This window comes from Quercus lobata, chromosome 9, assembly GCF_001633185.2.
Source record: "Quercus lobata isolate SW786 chromosome 9, ValleyOak3.0 Primary Assembly, whole genome shotgun sequence".
Lineage (NCBI taxonomy): Eukaryota > Viridiplantae > Streptophyta > Magnoliopsida > Fagales > Fagaceae > Quercus > Quercus lobata.
Window position 1 is genome coordinate 22,118,854 of NC_044912.1, and position 22,275 is coordinate 22,141,128.

Below are 22,275 nucleotides of genomic sequence, written 5' to 3' on the forward strand. Positions count from 1 at the left end.
TTTAACGGTAAGGAAGGTTGTTAGATTCGTTTTTCTGTCTTTGCTTAGTCTCTTTTGCTCTGTTTCAAGTGTATATAGAGCACCTTGATGTATTTTATTCCGGCTAATCAATAAAATTACTTAGCAAGTTTCTTGCACAATAGTTCTTTAAACTACAATTTTTGGTCTATCTATCTCTAATGACAATGACATCTTGCAGACAAGAATAGTTACCATCAGTTATTGACAATTGGCTCGCAAACAAAGCGCAAACTAAAACTAAAATTTTTCCATCTACCCTTTTATATGCCTCAGTTGGAATATAAATGACTAAAACAAAAGATCACCATTAATCTCTTTTTTACTACATTTGAATTATTTATGCATATACCAAAATAGCCAATCAAAAATGTACAATCACAATGCCCTTAAATCTGTGTTTCCAACAACACATTATTAATACTTGTACGTAATTAAAGATCTGGTTAGCAGCATAAATTTGACAAAATATAGTGCCCCATAAAATTCATATTCTTTCATGTTCTTTCTTGTCCTAGTCAGAGTCGGACGGTGGATGGCTCTAAGAAAGTGTACTTCAGCTTGATAACACCCGAGAAACCATGTGCATAGTTGGTCTAGATTCTGGATTCGTTCGCAAGCATTCAATTGCCAGCTTTATGATGAGTATCAGTTGATTCTCAGCCTGCAGCATGGGAGGTGGAATGCGTAGGTCAAACAAATCTTTCAACAAAATATTCTCCTCCACGGATGAAGTTGATAGAATGGAGGTGATTTCACCAGGATGCCTTCCTTTGATCACTTCAATAGCCAAAACTCCAAAGCTAAACACATCGCATTTCTCAGTTATCTTCATGGTATAAGCAAGCTCTACAAAAAAAGCAGAATATTATGCCAATGTATTAATATAATCTATGTTCTATAATGATTGAAGAAATAAGTATATTACCTGGTGCAACATATCCATATGTACCGGCAAATGAAGTCCAATTGGATGAGTCTCGATTAAGAAGCTTAGCTGTGCCAAAGTCTAAAACATGAGCCTCGTAATCTGAATCCAACAAAACATTTTTGCTTGATATGTCCCTGTGAACAATTGGTGGTGAGCAATCATGGTGCATGTAAGATAGAGCATGAGCCAAACCTTTGATGATATTCATCCTCTTATTCCAGTCCAACTCCTTTGCTCCTCCATCACTGCTCAAAATTGTGGCCAAGCTACCCCTTTCAAAGTACTTATAAATCAAAAACGAGTGTTGTGATTGCGAACAAAAGCCATGCAATTTTACGATGTTTCGGTGGCGTATTTCTGTTAATGCCTTTATCTCATTGAAGGACTCTTTTTGTTGTACAATCTCACCATCACACAAGGATTGGAGTTTCTTTACTGCCACCGTGTTTCCTGATGTTAGAGTTGCTTTATACATGGTTCCATGTTTTCCCCTCCCAATACAAAACATATCATCAAAACCCTGTGTTGCTTCAATGATTTCCTTGTACATTGCTTTTCCATCAAAAGTTGATATTGAAAACACTTTCTCATTGTCTATGTTAGTCGTTTGATCTATATGAGGGTCCTTCCTATTTCTTTGCAAAATGAGGAAAACTCCAAGAAACATCAATACAAGTGATAGTGTTCCAAAAAGAGGGAAAATGATTAACAAAACGATTTTGGGTCCCGTCTTTGAAATTGGTCTTCCTACCACACAGGGTTGCAATCCTGTAACATTTCCACACAGCCTTTTATTTCCTCGTAGTGCTTCTATGCAAGCATCTTGAAATGCTTTCGTATTCGGAAGAGGGCCCTCCAACTTATTATAGGATATGTCCACATATGACAAACCATGCATCTCTTCAAAAGCAATTGGAATAAAACCAGAGAGGTTATTGTGGGAGAAATTCAACATCTCCAAGCTGTGAAGCTTGCCAATTTGTGAAGGTATCTTTCCTTCAAGTGAGTTATGACTCAAATCTAGCTGGGACAACTGAGCTAAATTACAAATTTCAACTGGAATATCATGGCAAAACTTGTTGTTGCTCAAATTCAAATAGTGTAGTTTCAAAAAGTTCCCTATAATTCTGGGGATCGAGTTGTCAAATCTATTACTGGATAGATCCAGAATCTCAAGATTTGTCAATGATCCAAGCTCTGGAGATATATCACCAGAAAGTTGGTTTCCATTCAACTTCAATTTCAACAAAGAAGTCAACTTCCCAAATTCCTTTGGTAGCTTCCCAACCAACCGATTATAAGAAAGATCAAGTACATGGAGTTGAGTGAAGTTTCCAATTTCAGGTAGTATGCCACCACCAATACCATTCCCAGCAATCAGCAGGGTGCCTAGTTGCGGGCACCTACTCCAACTGTGAGAGATTTCACCATAAAATCTATTGTAACTTAGATCCATGTATTGCAGGTTTCTATAAACACCGAAATCTTCAGATAAATTCCCAAAGAGTTGGTTTTGTTGAAGGCGGACTCTAATTAAACTCATGCAAGTCTTCAAGGTTTTTGGTATTGGACCTATGAGATGGTTGTCATATGCAAAAAAGCCTTGGAGAGATCCACTTTGGCATAAGTTTTGAGGCAAAAAACCAGTAAAGTGGTTTGTATTCAACACCAGCGTAGTCAACTTTGTGAGATTTCCTATCTCTTGAGGAATAGGACCAGAAAATTGGTTTTCACGAAGATATAGAACTTCTAAGGAACTTAAATTACCCAAGAAAATTGGAACAGTACCACTTAATTGATTGTTGGCGAGATCAAGAGTAGTTATGGACTTTAAATTTCCAATTTCTGGGGGGATGGAGCCGTTGAGGTGATTTTGAAACACTTGCAACAATGTTAGCATTTCAAGGTTTACAATACTATAAGGAATGGGACCTGTTAAACTATTGTTACTTATATCAAGTTCAAGTAAATTGCTAAGGTTTCCAATTTCTGGTGGAATGGAGGCAGAGAGTAGATTATTATAAAGGGCCAAATAAGCCAAGTTGCTTAAATCGCCCAAAGATGCTGGAATGGAATTCAAAAGCACATTATCATTGAGATACAAGTGAATCAGGTTGCTCAAATTACCTAAAGAAGCAGGAATGGAGCCACGGAGATTGTTGGCAAACAATAAAAGGGTATTGAGAGACTTTAACTGGCCTATTTCTGGAGGAATCGAGCTATTTAATTGATTTTCAGCTAGGGACAGGATCTCAAGATTGATCAGTAGGCCAATCTGCGGTGGGATTGCCCCCGAAAAGTTATTAAAGGATAGATCAAGAAATTTGAGTTTGGAGAGGTGACTAATTTCAGGAGGGATTGTACCAAATAGCTCATTCATGCTGAGATCAAGGTAAGCAAGACTAGGGAGAGATGAGAATGGAAAATCATGAAGCGTACCTTTCAAGCGAGAGTTCGTCAAGTTTAATGTAGTAACACTTCCTGCTTGGGTGCAAGAAATACCGAACCAACTGCATGGGCTTGAGCTTGAGCTTGTATTTTGATTGCTCAAAGAACTGGTTGCATTATTAGGAAGGAGAATCCATGAAGGCAGGGGTGACTGTGTCTCATTTTGAAGACTAGCTTTCCAATTGAGTAGAGCATCCATCTCTGCCTCTTCATTCACAGAAAGAGAGGCAACATCGAATGAGGAATGTAAGATGGCCAACGCGACCAGAGAAAAGAGGGAAAACACTTTTTTCAAGTTAGTCAATGCCATGGCTCTTTGTTTTACAAGTTACAAACTGGTTCAGAATTCTATTTAAAATGTCTACGTTCCCCCGCACTATTTACAGGTCCAATCAGTTTTGACGATGGTGGGTAAGAGAGAAAGGATTTGATACAGATTTCACACGGAAAGTACCATTACACGGAAATTATCTTTACCAATTCGTTTGATGCTGGTCAAAAAGCTATTCAAAAAGATAAATAAATAAAAACTTATAAAAAAAAAAGTCATAAAAAGTTAGTGTGAAAAGAAAAAAAAAAGTCATAAAGTTACCGAAAGAACGGAGAAAAACCGGTCTATGAATTTGGATTTGTTCCTCCCACTGAAAGCATCATTATACGGAAATTATCTTTATTAATTTGTTTCAAAGCTGGTCAAAAAGTAAATTCATAAAAAATAAGCGCTAATTAAAAAGTTATTCCTTTAATAAAAAAAGAAAAACAGCTGGTCAAAAAGTCAGTGAGGAACCTGGTTATGGTGTTTGGTACATGCACTTAAAAATATGTATCTTATTATTTGAAAACATGTGTGAAAATATGTATGGATGAAAAAGTGTATAGTAATATTGTTTAAAAACTGAAAATGTGTGTTTGAGTAGATATACCAAACATCCCTAAATGAGGAGAAAAGAAAGATAGTGATATTGTTTGGTGTTGGCTTATCTCTCACGACAAATTTCTATGTATTTTTGGGTTTCATTTGTATTGTAACAATTTTCTAGATTCGTTATTTGTAGAAATCTAGCTTAATTGTATACTAGAGACAACTTTGGAGTCATATAACAAGACTTTGGAGTCAAGCTTTGACATTCTACGTTTCTTACACCTTTCTTTTATTTATTTTAATAAAAAAATGTTTTTTATAACTTTTTTTTCCTTAAAGTTTCTAATACCTTTTAATTCTTCTGCCATCACCAACCTTTATAAGAGCATTCACTGTAGTGGAGTTAAAAATTTAGCTATTTGGCATCACAAAAAATTACTCTATCTATTTTACCTACACACATACTACAGTAATGAATCTATTTTAACTTTCAACACAATAAAATAATATAAATATCACAATAAAATAATATATCCACTACGATAAAATAATATATCCTACTATCCAAAAAACATCCCCAGCACCAACCACAACCACCTCTACCATCAGCCATACCCACAACCACCAACCACCACCACCACCAGTCCACAACACAAAAAAAAAAAAAAAAAAAAAAAAACCCTATCTTTTTCCTCAACCCAAACTAAACAAAATCACCAATCACAAACAAAATAAAAAATCACCAATCACAGAGCTGGGCTTTCATGAGGAGGACAGTGTCGGCATGGGTCTAATCGGCGGAAGAGAAGTGGATCTGATCAATGGCTTGGGATGGTTGGTGGGTCGGTGACGTCAAGCTTCGGTGGCGGCGACGTTGAGGATGAGTCAGGTCGGCAGCGGTGAAAGAGTGAGCTTGAGAGAGTGACATTGACACAGTGAGCTTGAGGATAGAGTTTTGAGAGAGAGCTTCAAATAGATGAGAGTGATTGAAGAGAGAGGCATAGTGTGAGAACAAAAGAATTATTTTAATCCCAAGCTGAATAAAATTTTTTATTTTTTTAAACTCCAAGCTACAATGCACAGTCACAGATAGCTATGCACTGTAGCAATGAAGTTAAAAAATATAGATATAGCTCCACTACTATATGGGTATTTTTTGTGTTTTGGTGGAGCTAAAATAGCTATTTAGCTCCACTGCTACAAGTGCTCTAAGCACTCACACCAATTATTACACTTTCTATTTTAATATATTTTTCCTCAGTCATCTATCACTTTTGTCACACCAACTCTCACCTTGACTCTTGTTTCTAGATTTTTCCAATCCAAAAAAGACAAGAGAGAGAGAGAGAGTGAATGGGGGTAGTTGAAATTATAATAAAAAATAATTATTTAAAGAAAATAAATTGTTTAAGAGTTCATTGGTGGATTTTAAGAAAGAAGGAAAAAGGGGAAGGAAAGAAATTTATTATGATGTTTGATTGGGTAGATTGGTGGAAGGAAAATTGATGTGGCCCAAGGGCTTTCTCTTGAGGCCCTCCTAAATATTTTCTCCCCAAATTGGGAAAGAAAACTAAAGAGGGAAACCAAGTAAAAGAAATAGACCGAAAAACCTATGTTTTGGATTAGGAGGATTTTTTTCTCACCCACAATGGTGTTTTGGTAGTTTTTTTTTTTTCAACAAAACTGTGAGTTTTGGTTTTTCTAACCCATTTATATAAATATTAGCGCATGTTTAAAGAATTCTTTTTTAATTAAAAAATTATTTGTATTTCTAATGTAGAAGATTATTCCAAAGTTTGAACACTAAAAAGGAGCCAAGGAAAATCTTTTTAGAGTTGTTAAAGGTCAAAAAAAAAATAAAAAATAAAAAAATTTGAAAACGTGGGCTTATATTAGTGATTGATTAAGCCTTGAAATTAGACCAGCAGACCATCATCATGCATAATGACGAACTTTGATTCAATATCAGAGTGAACAATAAGTCAAATTTATTTGGATTTTAACAAGACTTTGGACTCATTTTGCACCTATTTATATAAATATTGGCGCATGTTTAGAGAATGTCTTTTTTAATTAAAAAATTATTTGTATTTCTAATATAGAAGAGTATTTCAAGTTTGAACACTTAAATTTATATAAATATTGGCGCGTGTTTAGAGAATTTCTTTTTTAATTAAAAATTTATTTTTATTTCTAATATAGAAGAGTATTTCAAGTTTGAACACTTAAATTTATATAAATATTGGCGCATGTTTAGAGAATTTCTTTTTTAATTAAAAAATTATTTTTATTTCTAATATAGAAGAGTATTTCAAGTTTGAACACTTAAAGGGAGTAAAGGAAAATCTTTTTAAAGTTGTTAAAGTAATAAAAAAAGAATTGAAAACATGGGCTTGTATTAGTGATTGATTAAGCCTTGAAATTAGACCAGCAGACCATCATTATGCATAATGATGAACTTTCCTTCAATATTAGAGTGACCAATAAGTCTAATTTATTTGGATTTTAACAAGAGTTTGGACTCATTTTGCAATTTAAAAGTAGTCAAACATTGAGATTTCGTGTTTCTGATACCTTTTTTATCAAAAAGTTATTCCTTTAATAAAAAAAGAAAAACAGCTAGTCAAAAAGTCAGTGAGAAACATGGTTTAAAAATAAACTGCTAAGGGGGGTGTTTGGTACATGCACTTAAAAACATTTGTTTCGTTATTTGAAAACATGTGTGGAAATACGTATGGGTGAAAAAGTGTGTGGAAATATGTATAATGTTGTTTAAAAACTAAAAATGTGTGTTTGAGTGGGTGTACCAAACACCCCCTAAAAGAGGAGAAAAGAAAGATAGTGGTATTGTTTGGTGTTGGCTTATCTCTCACGACAAATTTCTATGTATCTTTGGGTTTCATTTGTATTGTAACAATTTTCTAGATTTGCTATTTGTAGAAATCTAGCTTAATCGTATACTAGAGACGACTTGCATGGGTCTTGTTGATGAGTTTTTTTAACACAACTTATTGGGGTGGATTAAAATAAAAAAAAAAAAAAAAAAAAAAAAAAAAATCCAACCCATCACAGGGGTATAATTCAACTCACGTGGATCGGTTGGGTCAGGTAGACCCATGAGTTGGACAGTTTTTTAATTACTATATGAAAATAACTTAGTGTAAATTTATAATCAAATAATCATGAGCATAATACCAAACAAACACAAACTATATGAGAAGAATTTAGAGTTTGGGTTTTATTTAGGAAGAGGGGAAAAAAAGTAAATAAAAAAATTATATAATTTTTTAATATGTTTTTTAAATATTAAAAATATATTAATTATAGGTGGGTTGGGTCGAGTTAGGCGAATCTGTAAATCTCATGACCCAAACCCAACCCAACCCCCCAATGTTAAAAAAAAAAAAAAAAAATCATGACCCAACTAACCCACCAACTCTAAAAACTGACCCAATCCATTGGATTAGGTTGGGTTGCGTCAAGTCGATTTTGGCTGGTAGGCGGGTTCATTACACACTCCTACCCTTTAGCAATGGAAATTAATTAAACCCTCTAGATTAAGGAAAAGGAGCTCAAAAATACAAATAAATATGACTTTAAAAAAAAAAATTTACACACTCTAGCTCCAAATAAACATGTAAGGATATGTTAGGAACCCGGTGGTTCCTAATGGGGATGGATAGGAATTATAGGGGAATTAGTGGGAATTGTAAGGAAATTGACTTAATTCGAGGTAGTCACCCTCCATAGAGAAATATTAAGAGAGAGAGGAAATGCACTAAGCACTCAGTTGGTTTATTCTTCAATGATGGAAATGCAATTACCAGTAGATATTTATAGAACCATAAAACTATTCTATTGGCTCATATGACCTTATTCTAATGGTTCTATTATTCCCCATGTGCATTATTAATAATTCCAACATGCGTTAAATATATTAACATACTTGGAATTATAACTAACTAACTAAATGTAACATTACAATAATTATTATTTATATAATGGTTCCTAATAGGATACCATTTAACCAAAAAACTTAGACTTATGAGTTTGGGACCTTTGGGCCTAACCATGTTATTGTAATCACCCACTTTTATCATTGTGATTCAATATAAGGTTTCACTCACATTAAAGTCATACTCAAATATACGTTTATGCCTTAAAGAGAAACAGAGAGAGGGGAAAAGAAGACATTTATTTATGTTTTATTTTGGTAAACGGGTTGCAATTTAGGAAAAAAAAAAGAAGATATATGGTAGATTGGTAGTAAGGAAATTTAAAGATGAGAAGTTACAATAACAATTTTATAGTACAAGAGTATTTTTTTTGTTTTTTAAATTCAAAATAGAGAAGAAGAGAATCAAAAAAATAAATACAAAACACAAAAAAAAAAAAACAAAAAACAAAAAATGTGAGATTAAGAGTAAGGAAACCAAAAATTCAAAAAAAAAAAAATTAGAAGAAGAAGACGATTAAGACTTGTTAAAGGAAAAAAAATTTAATTAAATTAAAAACATGGGCTTAAATTAGACAAGCAAACCATCATCATGCATAACGAGGAGCTTTCCTTCAACATCAGAGTGAACAATGAATCTAATTTATTTGGATTTTAACAAGACTTTAGACTCATATAGCAATTTAAGTAGTCAAGCTTTGAGATTCCATGTTTCTTACACCTTTTCTTTTTATCAAGAAAAGGTTTCTAACAACTTTTTTTCTTTTTTCCTTAAAGTTTCTAACACTTTTTAATTCTTCTTTGTCGTCATCAACCTGTAAGCACTCACACCATTTATTTACACACTTTCTATTTTAATATATTTTTTCTCACTTGTTTGTCACTTTTGTCATACCCACTCTCACCTTGACACTCTTTTCCAGATTTTTCCAATCCGAGAGAGAGAGAGAGAGAGAGAGAGAGAGAGAGAGAGAGAGAGAGAGAGAGAGAGAGAGAGAGAGAGAGAGAGAGAGAGAGAGAGAGAGAGAGAGTATGGTGGTAGTTGAAATAATAATAAACAATAATTATTTAAAGAAAATAAATTGTTTTAGAGTTCATTAGTGGATTTTAGGAAAGAAGGAAAAAGGAAGATAAAAAAGGAAAGGAAAGAAATTTATTGGGATGTTTGGTTGGGTGAATTGGTCGAAGGAAAATTGGTGTGACCTAAGTTTTTTCTCTTAAGGTCCTCTAAACATTTTCTCCCCAAATTGGGATAGAAAATTGAAATGGGAAACCAAGAAAAAGAAACGGACCAAAAAACCTATGTTTTGGATTAGGAGGATTTTTTCTCACCCACAGTGGTGTCTTGGTAGTTTTTTTTTTTTTCAACAAAACCATGAGTTTTGTTTTTTCTAACCTGTTTATATAAATATTAGCGCATGTTTAGAGAATTTCTTTTTTAATTAAAAAATTATTTGTATTTCTAATATTGAAAAGTATTTCAAGTTTGAACACCTAAAGGGAGTTAAGGAAAATCTTCTTAAAGTTGTTAAAGTAAATTTTTTTTTTTTTTTTTTTGGAAAACATGGGCTTCTATTAGTGATTGATTAAGCCTTGAAATTAGACCAGCAGACCATCATCATGCATAATGACGAACTTTCCTTCAATATCAGAGTGAACAATAAGTCTAATTTATTTGGATTTTAACAAGACTTTGGACTCATTTTGCAATTTAAAAGTAGTCAAGCACTTAGATTCCGTGTTTTTGACACCTTTTTTTTTATCAAAAAAAATGTTTCTAATACCTTTTAATTCTTCTTTGTCATTACCTACCCAGAAGTACTCACACCAATTATTTACACACTTTCTATTATAATATATTTTCCCTCTCCTATACCAATTTTTTACACACTTTTTATTTTAATATATTTAGGGCAAATTATAACTTACCTATATATAGTTTGGCCGAAATTTAAGTTGTCTACCTAATACGTACCTATGGTTTAAGTTGCCTACATGTTGTCACATAGAATTGTAAAACCAATTTTATGAATAAAATTGGTTTTCTGGAAAAACCAATTTTTTGAAAAACAAAGCAATTTTATGCACAAACTTCTCAAAACATAGTATTTTATGAATAAAATGCATAAGTATGAGGTGAAATGCTTTTCAAAAACACTTGTTTTGAACCCAGTTTTCCCAAAATTAAGATTTTCAAACAATTCTCCTTAAATTCTCAAGCTTCAAACACATTTTGCATAAAATTCAAGGAATTTTCGAACTTGGTTGGCCAAACCAAAATCACACACAATAACATGTACAAAGTTTAGCAAAGAGTAACTTGTGTAGCGTGTGCAACTAGCAAAAGCTTGAGATACATGTGAGGTGATATATAAATAGAAATCAATCACAATTTCTACAAAATTCATCACATAAATTTGAAAGAGACTATCACCTAAAGAGTTACATCATATAACTCCCACATCTCCTAGAAAACAAGGTTGCAATCATGTAAGTTTCTTAATTTGCCTCATAATGTACACACCAATTTTATTTGACTAGAAACTTATTAAAGATAGTTGGGATAATGTACACACCAATTTTATTTGATTGTGAAGTTATTAAAGCCCAATAATGTACACATCAATTTTAGCATTTAAACCGAGGCTACACCTTATGTTCTTTTTGTGCATGTGCTACACTTTCTCGAGTACAAAATCTTACAATATGCACTAAGGTATTCATGATTGGCTAGTAAATAGTGGTGAAATGATTATTTATGTCTTTCTCAATAAGTTCAAGTCCGACAAACAAAAGCATGTGACTTCAAGATCAAGATTATGTGATCAAAAACTATAAACATCTTCCCACGCAACATGCACTACAAAGCTTCAACTAGTAAAGTGCAATAAATACACTTATCCAAGCTAAACAAGGTACATAAACATGTTATGTAATAATAAATTGGCCAACCTTGATTTCAAATCCAAGACAAACAATGCCAAACACATTTTCCTTCCCTTTTCCTTCCCTTTTTTTTTGTTTTGTTTTTTTTTTTTAAATTTTTTGAAAAGAAATAACAAAAACAACCTAGAACTAAATGCATGAATGTTATGCAATGCAAATCCTAGAAAAACAAAGAAAACAAGAACAACAAAGAAGAATGGTCACAAAGAGTAGAGTGATGAAGCACATGGACCATGAAAGCCAAAGATGATCAGGGACACAAAATCACACCAATTACTTGACGAAGTGTCTCAAACTTACTTCTATCAAGAGGTTTGGTGAAGATGTCAGCATTCTGACATTCAGTAGGGATATACTCAAGAGACACAATCTTTCTTTCAACAAGATCCCTAATGAAGTGATATCTAATATCTATGTGTTTAGTCTTAGAGTGTTGAACAGGGTTTTTAGAGATATCGATAGAACTAGAGTTATCACAATAAACAACCATGGTATCTTGTGATATCCCGTAATCACTCAAAAGCTTTTTCATCCAAAGAAGCTATGAGCAACAACTTCCAGCAGCAATATATTCTACCTCTGCAGTAGACAAAGACACAGAATTTTGCTTTTGACTCATCAAAGCAACAAGATTGGCTCCTACATAAAAACACCCACCAGTGGTGCTTTTTCTATCATTAGCATTACCAGCCTAATCAAAATCAGAAAATCTAGCAAGAGACAGATTAGACTCTTTGCTATAAAAAAATCCATAATCACAAGTTCCACCAACATATTTTATGATTCTTTTAATAGTATTTAAATGTGAAACCTTAGGATTAGATTGAAATCTAGAACAGACACCAACACTAAAGGCAATATCAGGCTGACTTGCAATCAAATATAAAAGATATCCAATCATGCTTCTATATAATGTAACATCAACAGACTCACCTGATGGATCATTAGTTAATTTTGCATTTGCAGCCGTTGGTGTTCTAGCATGGGCAGCCTTGTCAAGTCCAAATCTCTTGACTAGATTTCTTGCATACTTTGCTTGGTTGATATAGATTCCTGAGTCCGTTTGCTTCACTTGCAATCCCAAGAAATATGTTAATTCATCAACCATACTCATTTCAAACATTGCCTTCATCTACAAAAGATTGAGTAAGAGAATCATTAGTAGCACCAAAAAAAATATCATCAACATAAATTTGAGCTACAACAAAATAATTCTTATCCTTTCTTATGAAGAGAGTAGTATTTACAAATCCCCTTTTGAATCTATGCTCGGTGAGATATGTAGTCAATCTATCATACCAAGCCCTGGGAGCTTGTTTCAAACCATAGAGGGCTCTCTTCAACTTGTAGACATCATCCAGTTTGTGAGGATCAACAAAACCCTTTGGTTTTTCAACACATACCTCTTCTTGCAACATCCCATTCAAGAAAGTACTCTTGACATCCATTTGATACAACTTGAAATTCAAATGACTTGCTATGGCCAAAAGTATTCTAATGGATTCCAATCATGCTACCGGTGCAAAGGACTCATCAAAATCGATTCCTTCCACTTGTGTGTACCCTTGAGCAACAAGTCTTGATTTATTTCTAATAACTATACCATGTTCATCTGACTTGTTCTTAAAAATCCACTTAGTTCCTATCACATTTACTACTTTTGGTCTAGGAACTAATTCCCACACATCATTCTGAACAAATTGGTGAAGTTCTTTATGCATGGAATTAACCTAATCAGCATCTTGAAGTGCTTCATCCACCTTTTACGGTTCAAATTGGGATAGATAGCATGAGTGAGTAATCACATTTAAGGCTTTTGATCTCAATCTCATGTTATCATTTAGACTACCCAATATATTAGTGGCAAGGTGATTCAACTTAACTCTAGAAGATGGACCTTTGACTAGAGATGTGGAGGTACCTTTCTATTCTGATGGAGGACTAAGCTCGCTTAGTTCTTGTTGAGTTTCATGAATCGGTGTGGATGGTTCTGAACTTGATGGTACTGAAATTGTATCATTCAATAACAGCAGCTCTTCCTCACTATGCTTCCCCACATAATCAGCAGGAAGTGAATCATCAACTTCCATAATCTTGTCTTGAACTGGAAAACTGTTTTCTAAATGACTTTCAGAACTTAATTCATCATTGATCACAACATTGGAAGATTCCATGACTGTTTTGGTTCTCAAATTGTACACTCTATATGCTCTACTAGTGGAAGAGTATCCTAGAAAGTATCCCTTATCACTCTTTGCATCAAACTTTTCTAGGTTCTCTCTATCACATAGAATGTAACAGTCACTGCCAAATATCCTAAAATATTTGACCACAGGCTTCTTTCCTCTCCAGAGTTCATAGGGAGTTTGCTTGGAATCAGGTCTGAAATACACTCAGTTAAGTGTATGGCAAACAGTGTTAACTGCTTCTCCCCAGAAGGATTTGGACATCTTTTTATTGCGTAGCATGACTCATGCCACCTCTTGAACAACCCTATTCTTCTGTTCCACTATTCCATTTTATTGTGGTGTCTTGGGTGATGAGAACTCTTGATGCATGCCTTGATCATTGCAGAAGGTTGCCAACTTTGTGTTTTCAAATTCTCTTCCATGATCACTTCTGATTCTGGCTATTACAGTACCTTTCTCAACTTGCAATTTCTTGCACAAATGTATCATCTTCCTAAGAGCCTCAGCTTTATCTCTCAAAAGCACAACCCATGTATATCTAGTAAAATCATCCACAACAACTAGAATATACCTCTTTCCACCTAAACTCTGAACTCTGGCAAGACCCATGAGATCAATGTGTAACAGCTCAAGAGGTCTGAAAGTTTGAACTTCGGTTACAGACAGATGCTTGGACTTCACTTGTTTACCCATCTAACATGGTCCACATATGCACATTTCTATCTTATCAAACTTGGGCAAACCAATAACGGCATCACACTTGGAAATCTTCTCTAATTGCTTGTGACTAGCATGTCCCAACTGTTGATGCCATAAGTCAACTTGATTGATTTTTGCACTAAAACACTTGTTGCTTATACTCGGTGTTATACCATAACAATTATCAGCTGTCCTCACACCAACACACATACAGTCACCTCCTCCATCAAGTATCTCACATTCATATTTAATGAAGAGAACATTTAGACCATTATCACAAATTTGACTGATACTGAGTAAGTTAGCCTTCAACCCATCTACATACCAAACATCTTCAAATACCAGCAAACCTGGAATCTCTACAGTTCCGATGCCTCTAATCACAGATTTGCTTCCATCTCCAAATGTGACTGTCCCAATCTTTCCTTCAAAGAGTGTCTTGAACAAAGCTTTATTTCCTGTCATATGCCTGGAACAACCACTATCCAAATACCAAAGACAAGAATCACGTGCCTTTAAGGTGGTTAAAGCAGTGTAACACACATAATTATCATCACATGTAATTATACCAAGATGCTCAAGGAAAGATTTAACAAAAGCAACAAGAAACAAAAACAACAAGTAGACAAGATGGCATATTAGCAATAAGATCTTCCAAGAATCCATGATAACAGGGGTCAAGGATTAGCTCTTAGATCAAAAAATCTACAACAAGAGAGCAACCCGCTCTGATACCACTTGTTTGTTTTTAGACCCCTTAAAACACAACCAGATTAATCTAGTTAATTAGCCAAGTGATTACTTAGTCAAATTATCAAGTCTAGGTTAACACAAATATCATATTATTGTAAAGTGCGGAAAATAAAGAACACAACAATATGATAACCCAAGAAAACCAACTGGTAAAAAACCTGGGAAAGATTTAACCTAGTTATCCTCAAGGTAAAACTGAATCCACTATGAAAGAATTGAACTTTACACAATAGTGACTTAGACCACTAACATCCTATTGCTACCTCGAGTAGGAAACTTACTACCATGACCATGTGACAGCTCCGAGTCCACGGACTACTTATTTCTTGGATTCCCAGCAAGTACAAGCACTCCCGCTTGTGTATCTTTAAATTCTTGAATCTGCAACTGAATTGATCACCAAGTTCTTGACATAATCTCGAATCTTGGAAACCCTAAGTATGTGTGAAGGCAACCACGTTTAGATCTCATAGAAGATTCATACACACAGCATAAAGAGCAACCTAAAATGTGGCTAGGGTTTTCCCTTTTATACTTAAGGCAAAACATAAAACCCTACACGTCAAACAGGTTTGGGCTGAGTTGGAAAATTTTGTAGAAAAACAATCTGCACGAGCTTCGTTCAATCGAGTCTAATTTTTGGTCAATTGAGCCAAGCAGATTTACACAGTAAATCTTGCATAACACTTGATTCCAACTTTATATATAAACACACTTTGAGCAAGTCTAAAACAAAGACTAAAACATTTTGATCATGGTTTGCCAACATTACAAATTGAAGTTCTAATATATTTAAACCTAAAGTCTTAGAACCTAACAATTTCTAAGAAAGGGGCTTTACCATGGCAAATAACAGTTGTGATGGAAGACATCTGAGACTTCCTGACTTAGTGTAGACATTTATATTTTGTACATAGAAATTTTTTGGAAAAAGAAAAGTCTTAGGTGCATTTTTTTGGGACAATAACTGCAGTGCTTAGTAGTTTTTCTATCTTCAAGATTTATAGAAAGCTTACAGAAATGTTCAAAGGGCTTAAAAAGGTTTGTAATACCGTATGCAATATATTTGGATCAATGATGATTTAAATGCCAATCAAGTTTTTTTGGTTGGCATGTATGTTATGCATTATAAAATGCATATAAGTTTAGACTTCAATATGAATATTTTTTTTTTATTTTTTTATTTTGTTAGTTAGTTTGGTTTAGTGGGAGTTGTGAAATTGAATTAACCATCTATTGAATGGATAGACTAAGGAGAATATGTGTCTAAAATTAATGAGGTTGAGAAAATTTATGTCCTAAGGTAGCTTAAACAAAACATAGATTATGATCAAACTTTGTGGTTTATATGCATTTATGATTTTTTTTTAGTTCCTTATCAAGCTTCTAAGATACATTTACTTTGTGCAGTATATAAATGTTAGAGGCACATTGGAATTCAAAAGAAAAAAAAAGTTAGCGAATGCTGAATCAGCATCTTCAAATGCACTTGGTTGGATTGTTTTAGATTAGATATTTGAGTTAGATTTGGTTTTAATTATGGTATTGGGTTTAAAATAAATTTTTTTTTTTTGAGTATTTGAATTAAATCTGGATTAAATTAGTTTTTGGTATCTGCCTATGGTGTATGTAATTAGATTTATAAATGGAGATATGTGTTGGGTGTTTAGTATGTAGTAAAACTGTAGTACCATATGCAATCATCTCATCTCTTTTATAAACTACTAATCTCTTAGGTGATAAATATCATGGGTATTTTGATTGGATTGGTTTTGTTTTAGGTATTTGGGTTAGATTTATTTATTTTAAATAATCTGAATTTTTGTTGTGGGTATTCGTGTAAGATTTGGTTTTGATTTGTAATATGTAATTGCTAAACTTCTATTCAGTCATAAGTTAATCTTTGACTTGGGAGGGGAGAATGTTCCACATGGAAGCCTTTCAAAATTGGATATGGAATTTGAGCATATTGGTTTGATGGGCATGTTTCATTTTCTTTGCAAGTATTGATTTTTAAGCTTTTCAATCTGTGAGTCTTTACATTTTCAATTAGTTAACAAATTTTTTTTTCCCAATTTCCTTTGGGGCTTCTTGAATGCTGAAAAAAATGTTAGAAAGACATAGAATTACCATTTTTTGTTTGCAAGATTTGGGGCTGTGCAAGCTTGAAAATAATATAATTTAGCTTTTTAAAATATATATATATATATATATATTTTTTTTTTTGTTTGTTTAGCTTTTGAGAAAATTAACTACTATGAAAGAAAATATCATGTTGATCCTCACAGTGATTCTTTATTTGCAGCTTATAAACCTACTGAAGATGGAAAATGAGAAGATGATAGCATGCTTATTCAAATGCTTCGCAAACGAAACAATGCTACTAAACAAAATGCATCAAAGAAGAAGAAAAATTGAAGAAGGAAAAATAGCAACTACAGAATTCAATTTAATTTTCAGTTTTTGTTTTCCCTCATACCTATTCTACTATTTTTAAAGAGGGATTGGAATTGTGAAACTTTGAAATCTGAAAGTGTAATGTTCTTTATACAAAGTTGATTATTTCATAGATTTTAGTCAATATTTCACCCTATCTGCATAATTACCAGGGTTAGCTACTTTAAACTTTTATTTTAATGGTAGACAATTGTAGAAAATGTATTTTGTTGTTGTCATTTTATGGTTGTTGGTGGGTGAATTTTCAATAATAAAACAATGAATGTGATTGCTATTAAGTTGACAGGTTTTTGGTGGTATCATCTTACTATCTTTTGGTTAATTTTTTGTTTATAGTTTGTGAAATTTCTATTGCTATGACAGCCTTGCAGCTATTCTTTGATGATAACTTCATATTATCCAACCAACTGATGTGAATGCTCTTAGGGTGTGTATGTGTTGATCATCCTTATGTTTGGTTTATTGTTTTACCATGAAGCTACAATTAAATAATGTGCCAAGAAAAAGACATTTTAAAACTTGAAAAAAGCAAAGTCACCATCAATTATTGTTCTTATTATCACAAATTGTTTGTCATTGATGAATAATTATTTGAGGATTTACAAATAGTTCAGCCAACCTCAACCAACATATATAGATGGTTACAAATTAAAGAATGACAATATATACTTCCTTTTCTAATTTTTTTTTTCCTTACATCTTTCCTTTTCCCCCTTTTATGTACCAACTTTAGGCCCATACTTTCGGGTGAGAGAAGTTCTGGCGCAATGCAAGATGGACTCAAGGGACTCCTTGGGCTGACACTTAATTGAGATGGCCGGTACAAGTCATATCCCATGAGGAAGTACTCCAATGGTTTTAACATAGCATGGGGCTACTCCTCTGTCACCATTGACCTACATGCCTAAACCTGTATGTCCCCATATTCATAACAGTTTAATGTATAGAGTTTTAGGTATTGGACACTATATGCTTAAATATACTACGTTATTAAAGTTTGAATATATGTAGTAGAAGTATGATAAGTTTATGTTAGATGCAAAGTTCATTAATATGTAAAACGATCCCGTGCATTGCGGGGGTTAAACACTAGTATATAATAATAGGTAAAGTAGAGAGAAAATCCAATTAAATTTCAAATTGAAATTCAATTAGAGTCTAATTTCGCGCTATATGTCTCACCTAATCTAAATTTTAGAATTTTGTGCTAAATGAGTTAATTTAGTGTAAAAGTAAATTTCAATTAGAGTTTAATTTTGCACCACGTGTCTCATCTAATCTAAAATTTTGAATTTTTGTGCCAAATTAGTTAATTTAGCGTAGAAAACGATGAGTCCAATATAATAAACCATAAAAAACATAATCATATAACTAAAAAAAATTCAAATTTATAAGTCATCTATAATAATAATAATAATAATAATAATAATAATAATAGGTAAAACTGAGAGAAACTCAAATTAGAATTCCAAATTAGAGTTCCAATTTTGCGCCATGTGTCTTAAATTATTTATTTTTAAAAATTTTTATTTCTTAATTTTAGAATCAAATGTGGGACAACATCATAAATATTCATCCAAATGAGTTATTAAGTACAAAAACCAAAAAGTTTAAAATAAATGAATCCTAAAAAAAAAGTACTTCACAATAATTTTTTTTAAAAAAAAAACATAGAAAATTTACATTTTATACCTAATAATATCCTTACAAAATTTTTTAAAAAGTTAACAAAATATAAAAATGACTATCAATAACATTCAAATTATATATATATATATATATATAGAGAGAGAGAGAGAGAGAGAGAGTTACACATTTTCTAAACTATTGGATTTAAGTAGATCTAACAGTCAAAAAAATGCACTTATTAATGCTGATATTCTGATAAGGATCTTATTTATTATCCTTATTTATGACATTCCACTACACGTTTCTCTCTCCTCCATTGCTCTTCAACCTTCATTTTCATAAGGTTCCACCTCCACAGCCACGTAGAATCATTTATCAATTTAATAGAAAAGGATGATGAGATTTAAATCTTTCCCAAAAGAAAACATGAAAAATGATATACGTGTCCAATAACTAAATCAAGACTTGTATAATTAATTAAGGATGGTAGGAACCACAATCTTTTTTAAACTTTTAGTTGGATATAATTAATTATAAACATTGACTAAATATTGGATAACACTTATTCCTTTATTATATTGATAAAAAAATACTAATGAAGCGTATGATGATGTTTGGATGAATACATGTTCGAATTTAATATTCCAATTTCATGCATAAATAGGATGTTTCATCACTTTTAAAATCCATTTGACCAGCCTAACTTTGGCTTGGGGTGGTTATCTTTGTTATTTGCCATCCTTAAGATCAAAGGTCGATGAAGGTTAAAGAAAGAAAAAGAAAACAAGTTCAAAATCCAATTAGAGAAAAAAGAACTCATCACAACACCTATGCCTAATGCCCTACCCTTACATGTTAATCTTACAATTTTAAGTAGAACTTTATTCATCAGATTCTATGTGGCTGTGGAGGTGGAACCTTGTGAAAATAGAGGTGGAAGAGCAATGGAGGAGAGAGAAACATGTAGTGGATGAGAAAGAGAAAGCAAAGAGAAAAATATACCTATTTTTGGGATTAAAGATAGGTATGGAATGTTATAAATAAGGATAATAAATGAGATTCTTATCAGAATATTAGCATTAATGAGTACATTTTTTTTTACCGTTGGATCTACTTAAATCCAATGGTTTAGAAAATGTGTAACTCTAACCCATATCATATATACATAAATATATATATATATATATATATATATATGAATTATATTATGCATCTTATTGTATATATTTAAGTGTATCCATGCATATGCACGAAGTTACTAGCTAGTAATCATCTATATATATATATATATATATAACCGAAACTTTTGAAGCTTCCACAATTTTTCATGTCAGCACAATATTAAAAAAAATAAAACATAACCCGAAAAAATAAAACTTTTCTAAAACTTAAAAAAAAAAAAAAAAAAAAAAAAAAAAAAAAACATTAACGCAAGAGCTTTTCTAAAACCAGAACCCGATATATACTCTGCCTTCTCTTTCTCCAAAATTTCCTTCTACCAGCTCCCTCAACCCAAAGCTCCTCCTCTACTAGCTCGCCCAATGTTCAGACCCATGGTAGATCTCCTTCCTTAGACCCACAGCAAAGACACCATACCCACCATACCCAAATTCCTCAATCAAAACCCACCATACCCACAAACCAACAGAGATCTCCTTCCTCAGAACAAAGATTTCCTTCCTCAGACTCATGGCAAAGACCACTTCTCCTTACTCCAAAATGCAGACCACCAACCACCGCAAAGATCTCCTTCCTTAGACCCACGACAGAGCATCCAAAGAATCAAAACCTACCATACCCACCATTCCCATAAACCAACATATATCTACCGAAGAGGTATAACTTTGTAAATTTTTGTCTCTGTGTATGAGTTAGGGTTTTGTTTGGTTTGGGTTTTGAATTTTTTAACCATATTTGTTGAGGTAAAAAATCCGATTTTCTCTTCAATTGAAAATCTATCTACCTAGTTATTACTTCCTATATACTGTTCTCTCTCCACTTCAATTGTTCATGGAATTTTTTTTGTGGTTGTGGGTGATTTGCTTTGGTGTTTTGGGTTGCTGTAGCTGAATGGTTGGCCTTTGGTTTGCCGGCATTAAAAGGGTTTTTTTCTTTTTTTTCTTTTTTTTTTTTTTTTTTTTTTTTTTTTTTTAAGGTTCTGGCGATTTAAGGTGGAAAATTTATTTTACGTTTTAAACCAAAATTGGGTTTTGGATAGTTTGGTTGTTGTCTTTACCAATATAAACTATGCAAATATGAAATAAATTTAGTCTGATGCGGCTTCAAATATTTTGTGGTTTAATTCAATCTTTATCTGGTAAATAACTACTTGAGTAAAAATCCAAGGGCTTACTGGTGATTAGATTAGATGAGCTTTAACATGTGATTTTAATTAAACCGCAAACTCATTCCTATACAGAGTATCAATTCCATTCCTTTGTCTTGGGATCTGTTAGGACATATGTGTTTCACATGTTAAGAACATATGTCATGATTTTATGTAATTGGTTTATCCTTTGACAAAACGCACTTTACTTGTATTTGGGTAGATTTAGGATGTCTTTAAATACTTTAAGAAACCTTGTTTCAAGATTAAGTATTGAAGTCTTCAAGTCTGTTCAAGAAAACAAGTTCAGAGTGCAAAATCATTAAAGCTCGACAACTGGCTCGATAGTTGCATCTATCGAGTTTAAGGAAGTTGTTCTACATTCGGTGTTCTTGACACTTGATCGACACCTGCTATCTGTCGAGGTTTAAGATTTTCAAAATTTCAATATGATTTTCTTGGGATCCGTGAATGTGTCTTTGGGCTTTCTTTTCTCCTAACCCTAAACATATAAAATTATCAGTTTAAGGCCGTCAAAGTGTCCACAAATTGCACAAGCTTTGAGCAAACTTTGTTCAAGCAAATTGTGACCGAAGACTAAGTTCTTACCCTAGTTGATCTCTTTCTCTTGAAGAAGTTGCTGTGTATGTGCACTGTAGGGTTTTGTGACCAAGCATCTTCTTGATCTTCATCATGTGGATTTGAAGAACTTTGCAACCAACAACCTTCTTAGTTGGTGATTGAAGTCGCGTACTGGGATCCGCGCAATTGGTTAATCACGTACTGGGAGTCGTGCATCTGAAAGGGGAACTGTCACTACAGAACAAGTCCAATTGGGTATTGGGGTAAGGGTTCAACTGTAGGTTGGTAAGGTACTTGGATTCCTTTACTTGTAACCACTTGTTGTGATAATAGTGGAGTTTTGGGAGTGGTGACCTGAAAATCACCTGGTGGGGTTTTTGCCGTTAGGTTTTCCCCATTCGTAAACAAATCACCGTGTTATTTATTTTCCGCTGCATATTTAGTTTATTGGTGATTTGTTTGTGCTACCACGCGTTTGCA

The 22,275-nt window shown here is 33.1% G+C and overlaps 2 protein-coding genes across 2 annotated transcripts; both read right to left on the reverse strand.

The window, feature by feature from the left end:
- Window positions 1-328: 328 nt before the first annotated feature.
- On the reverse strand, window positions 329-2,726 carry LOC115959293 (MDIS1-interacting receptor like kinase 2-like). The gene is made up of 2 exons (XM_031077642.1): window positions 947-2,726; window positions 329-867 (listed from the first exon to the last, which is right to left on the reverse strand). The coding sequence occupies exons 1-2, from the start codon at window positions 2,490-2,492 to the stop codon at window positions 575-577; spliced, it is 1,839 nt and encodes a 612-aa protein (XP_030933502.1). The 5' UTR covers window positions 2,493-2,726; the 3' UTR covers window positions 329-574.
- Window positions 2,501-3,843, reverse strand: LOC115961397 (probable leucine-rich repeat receptor-like protein kinase At1g35710). The gene is made up of 2 exons (XM_031080385.1): window positions 2,619-3,843; window positions 2,501-2,521 (listed from the first exon to the last, which is right to left on the reverse strand). Exons 1-2 carry the CDS (start codon window positions 3,705-3,707, stop codon window positions 2,501-2,503), a joined length of 1,110 nt encoding a protein of 369 aa, XP_030936245.1. The 5' UTR covers window positions 3,708-3,843.
- Window positions 3,844-22,275: the final 18,432 nt, after the last annotated feature.

Coding starts and splice junctions, on each gene's coding strand:
- LOC115959293 (XM_031077642.1), bottom strand. CDS start 2,492: ATGAGTTTAATTAGAGTCCGCCTTCAACAAAACCAACTCTTTGGGAAT. Junction 868..946: donor ATATGGATATGTTGCACCAG/GTAATATACTTA, acceptor CTTTTTTTGTAG/AGCTTGCTTATACCATGAAG.
- LOC115961397 (XM_031080385.1), bottom strand. CDS start 3,707: ATGGCATTGACTAACTTGAAAAAAGTGTTTTCCCTCTTTTCTCTGGTC. Junction 2,522..2,618: donor TCACAAAGTTGACTACGCTG/GTGTTGAATACA, acceptor ACCATCTCATAG/GTCCAATACCAAAAACCTTG.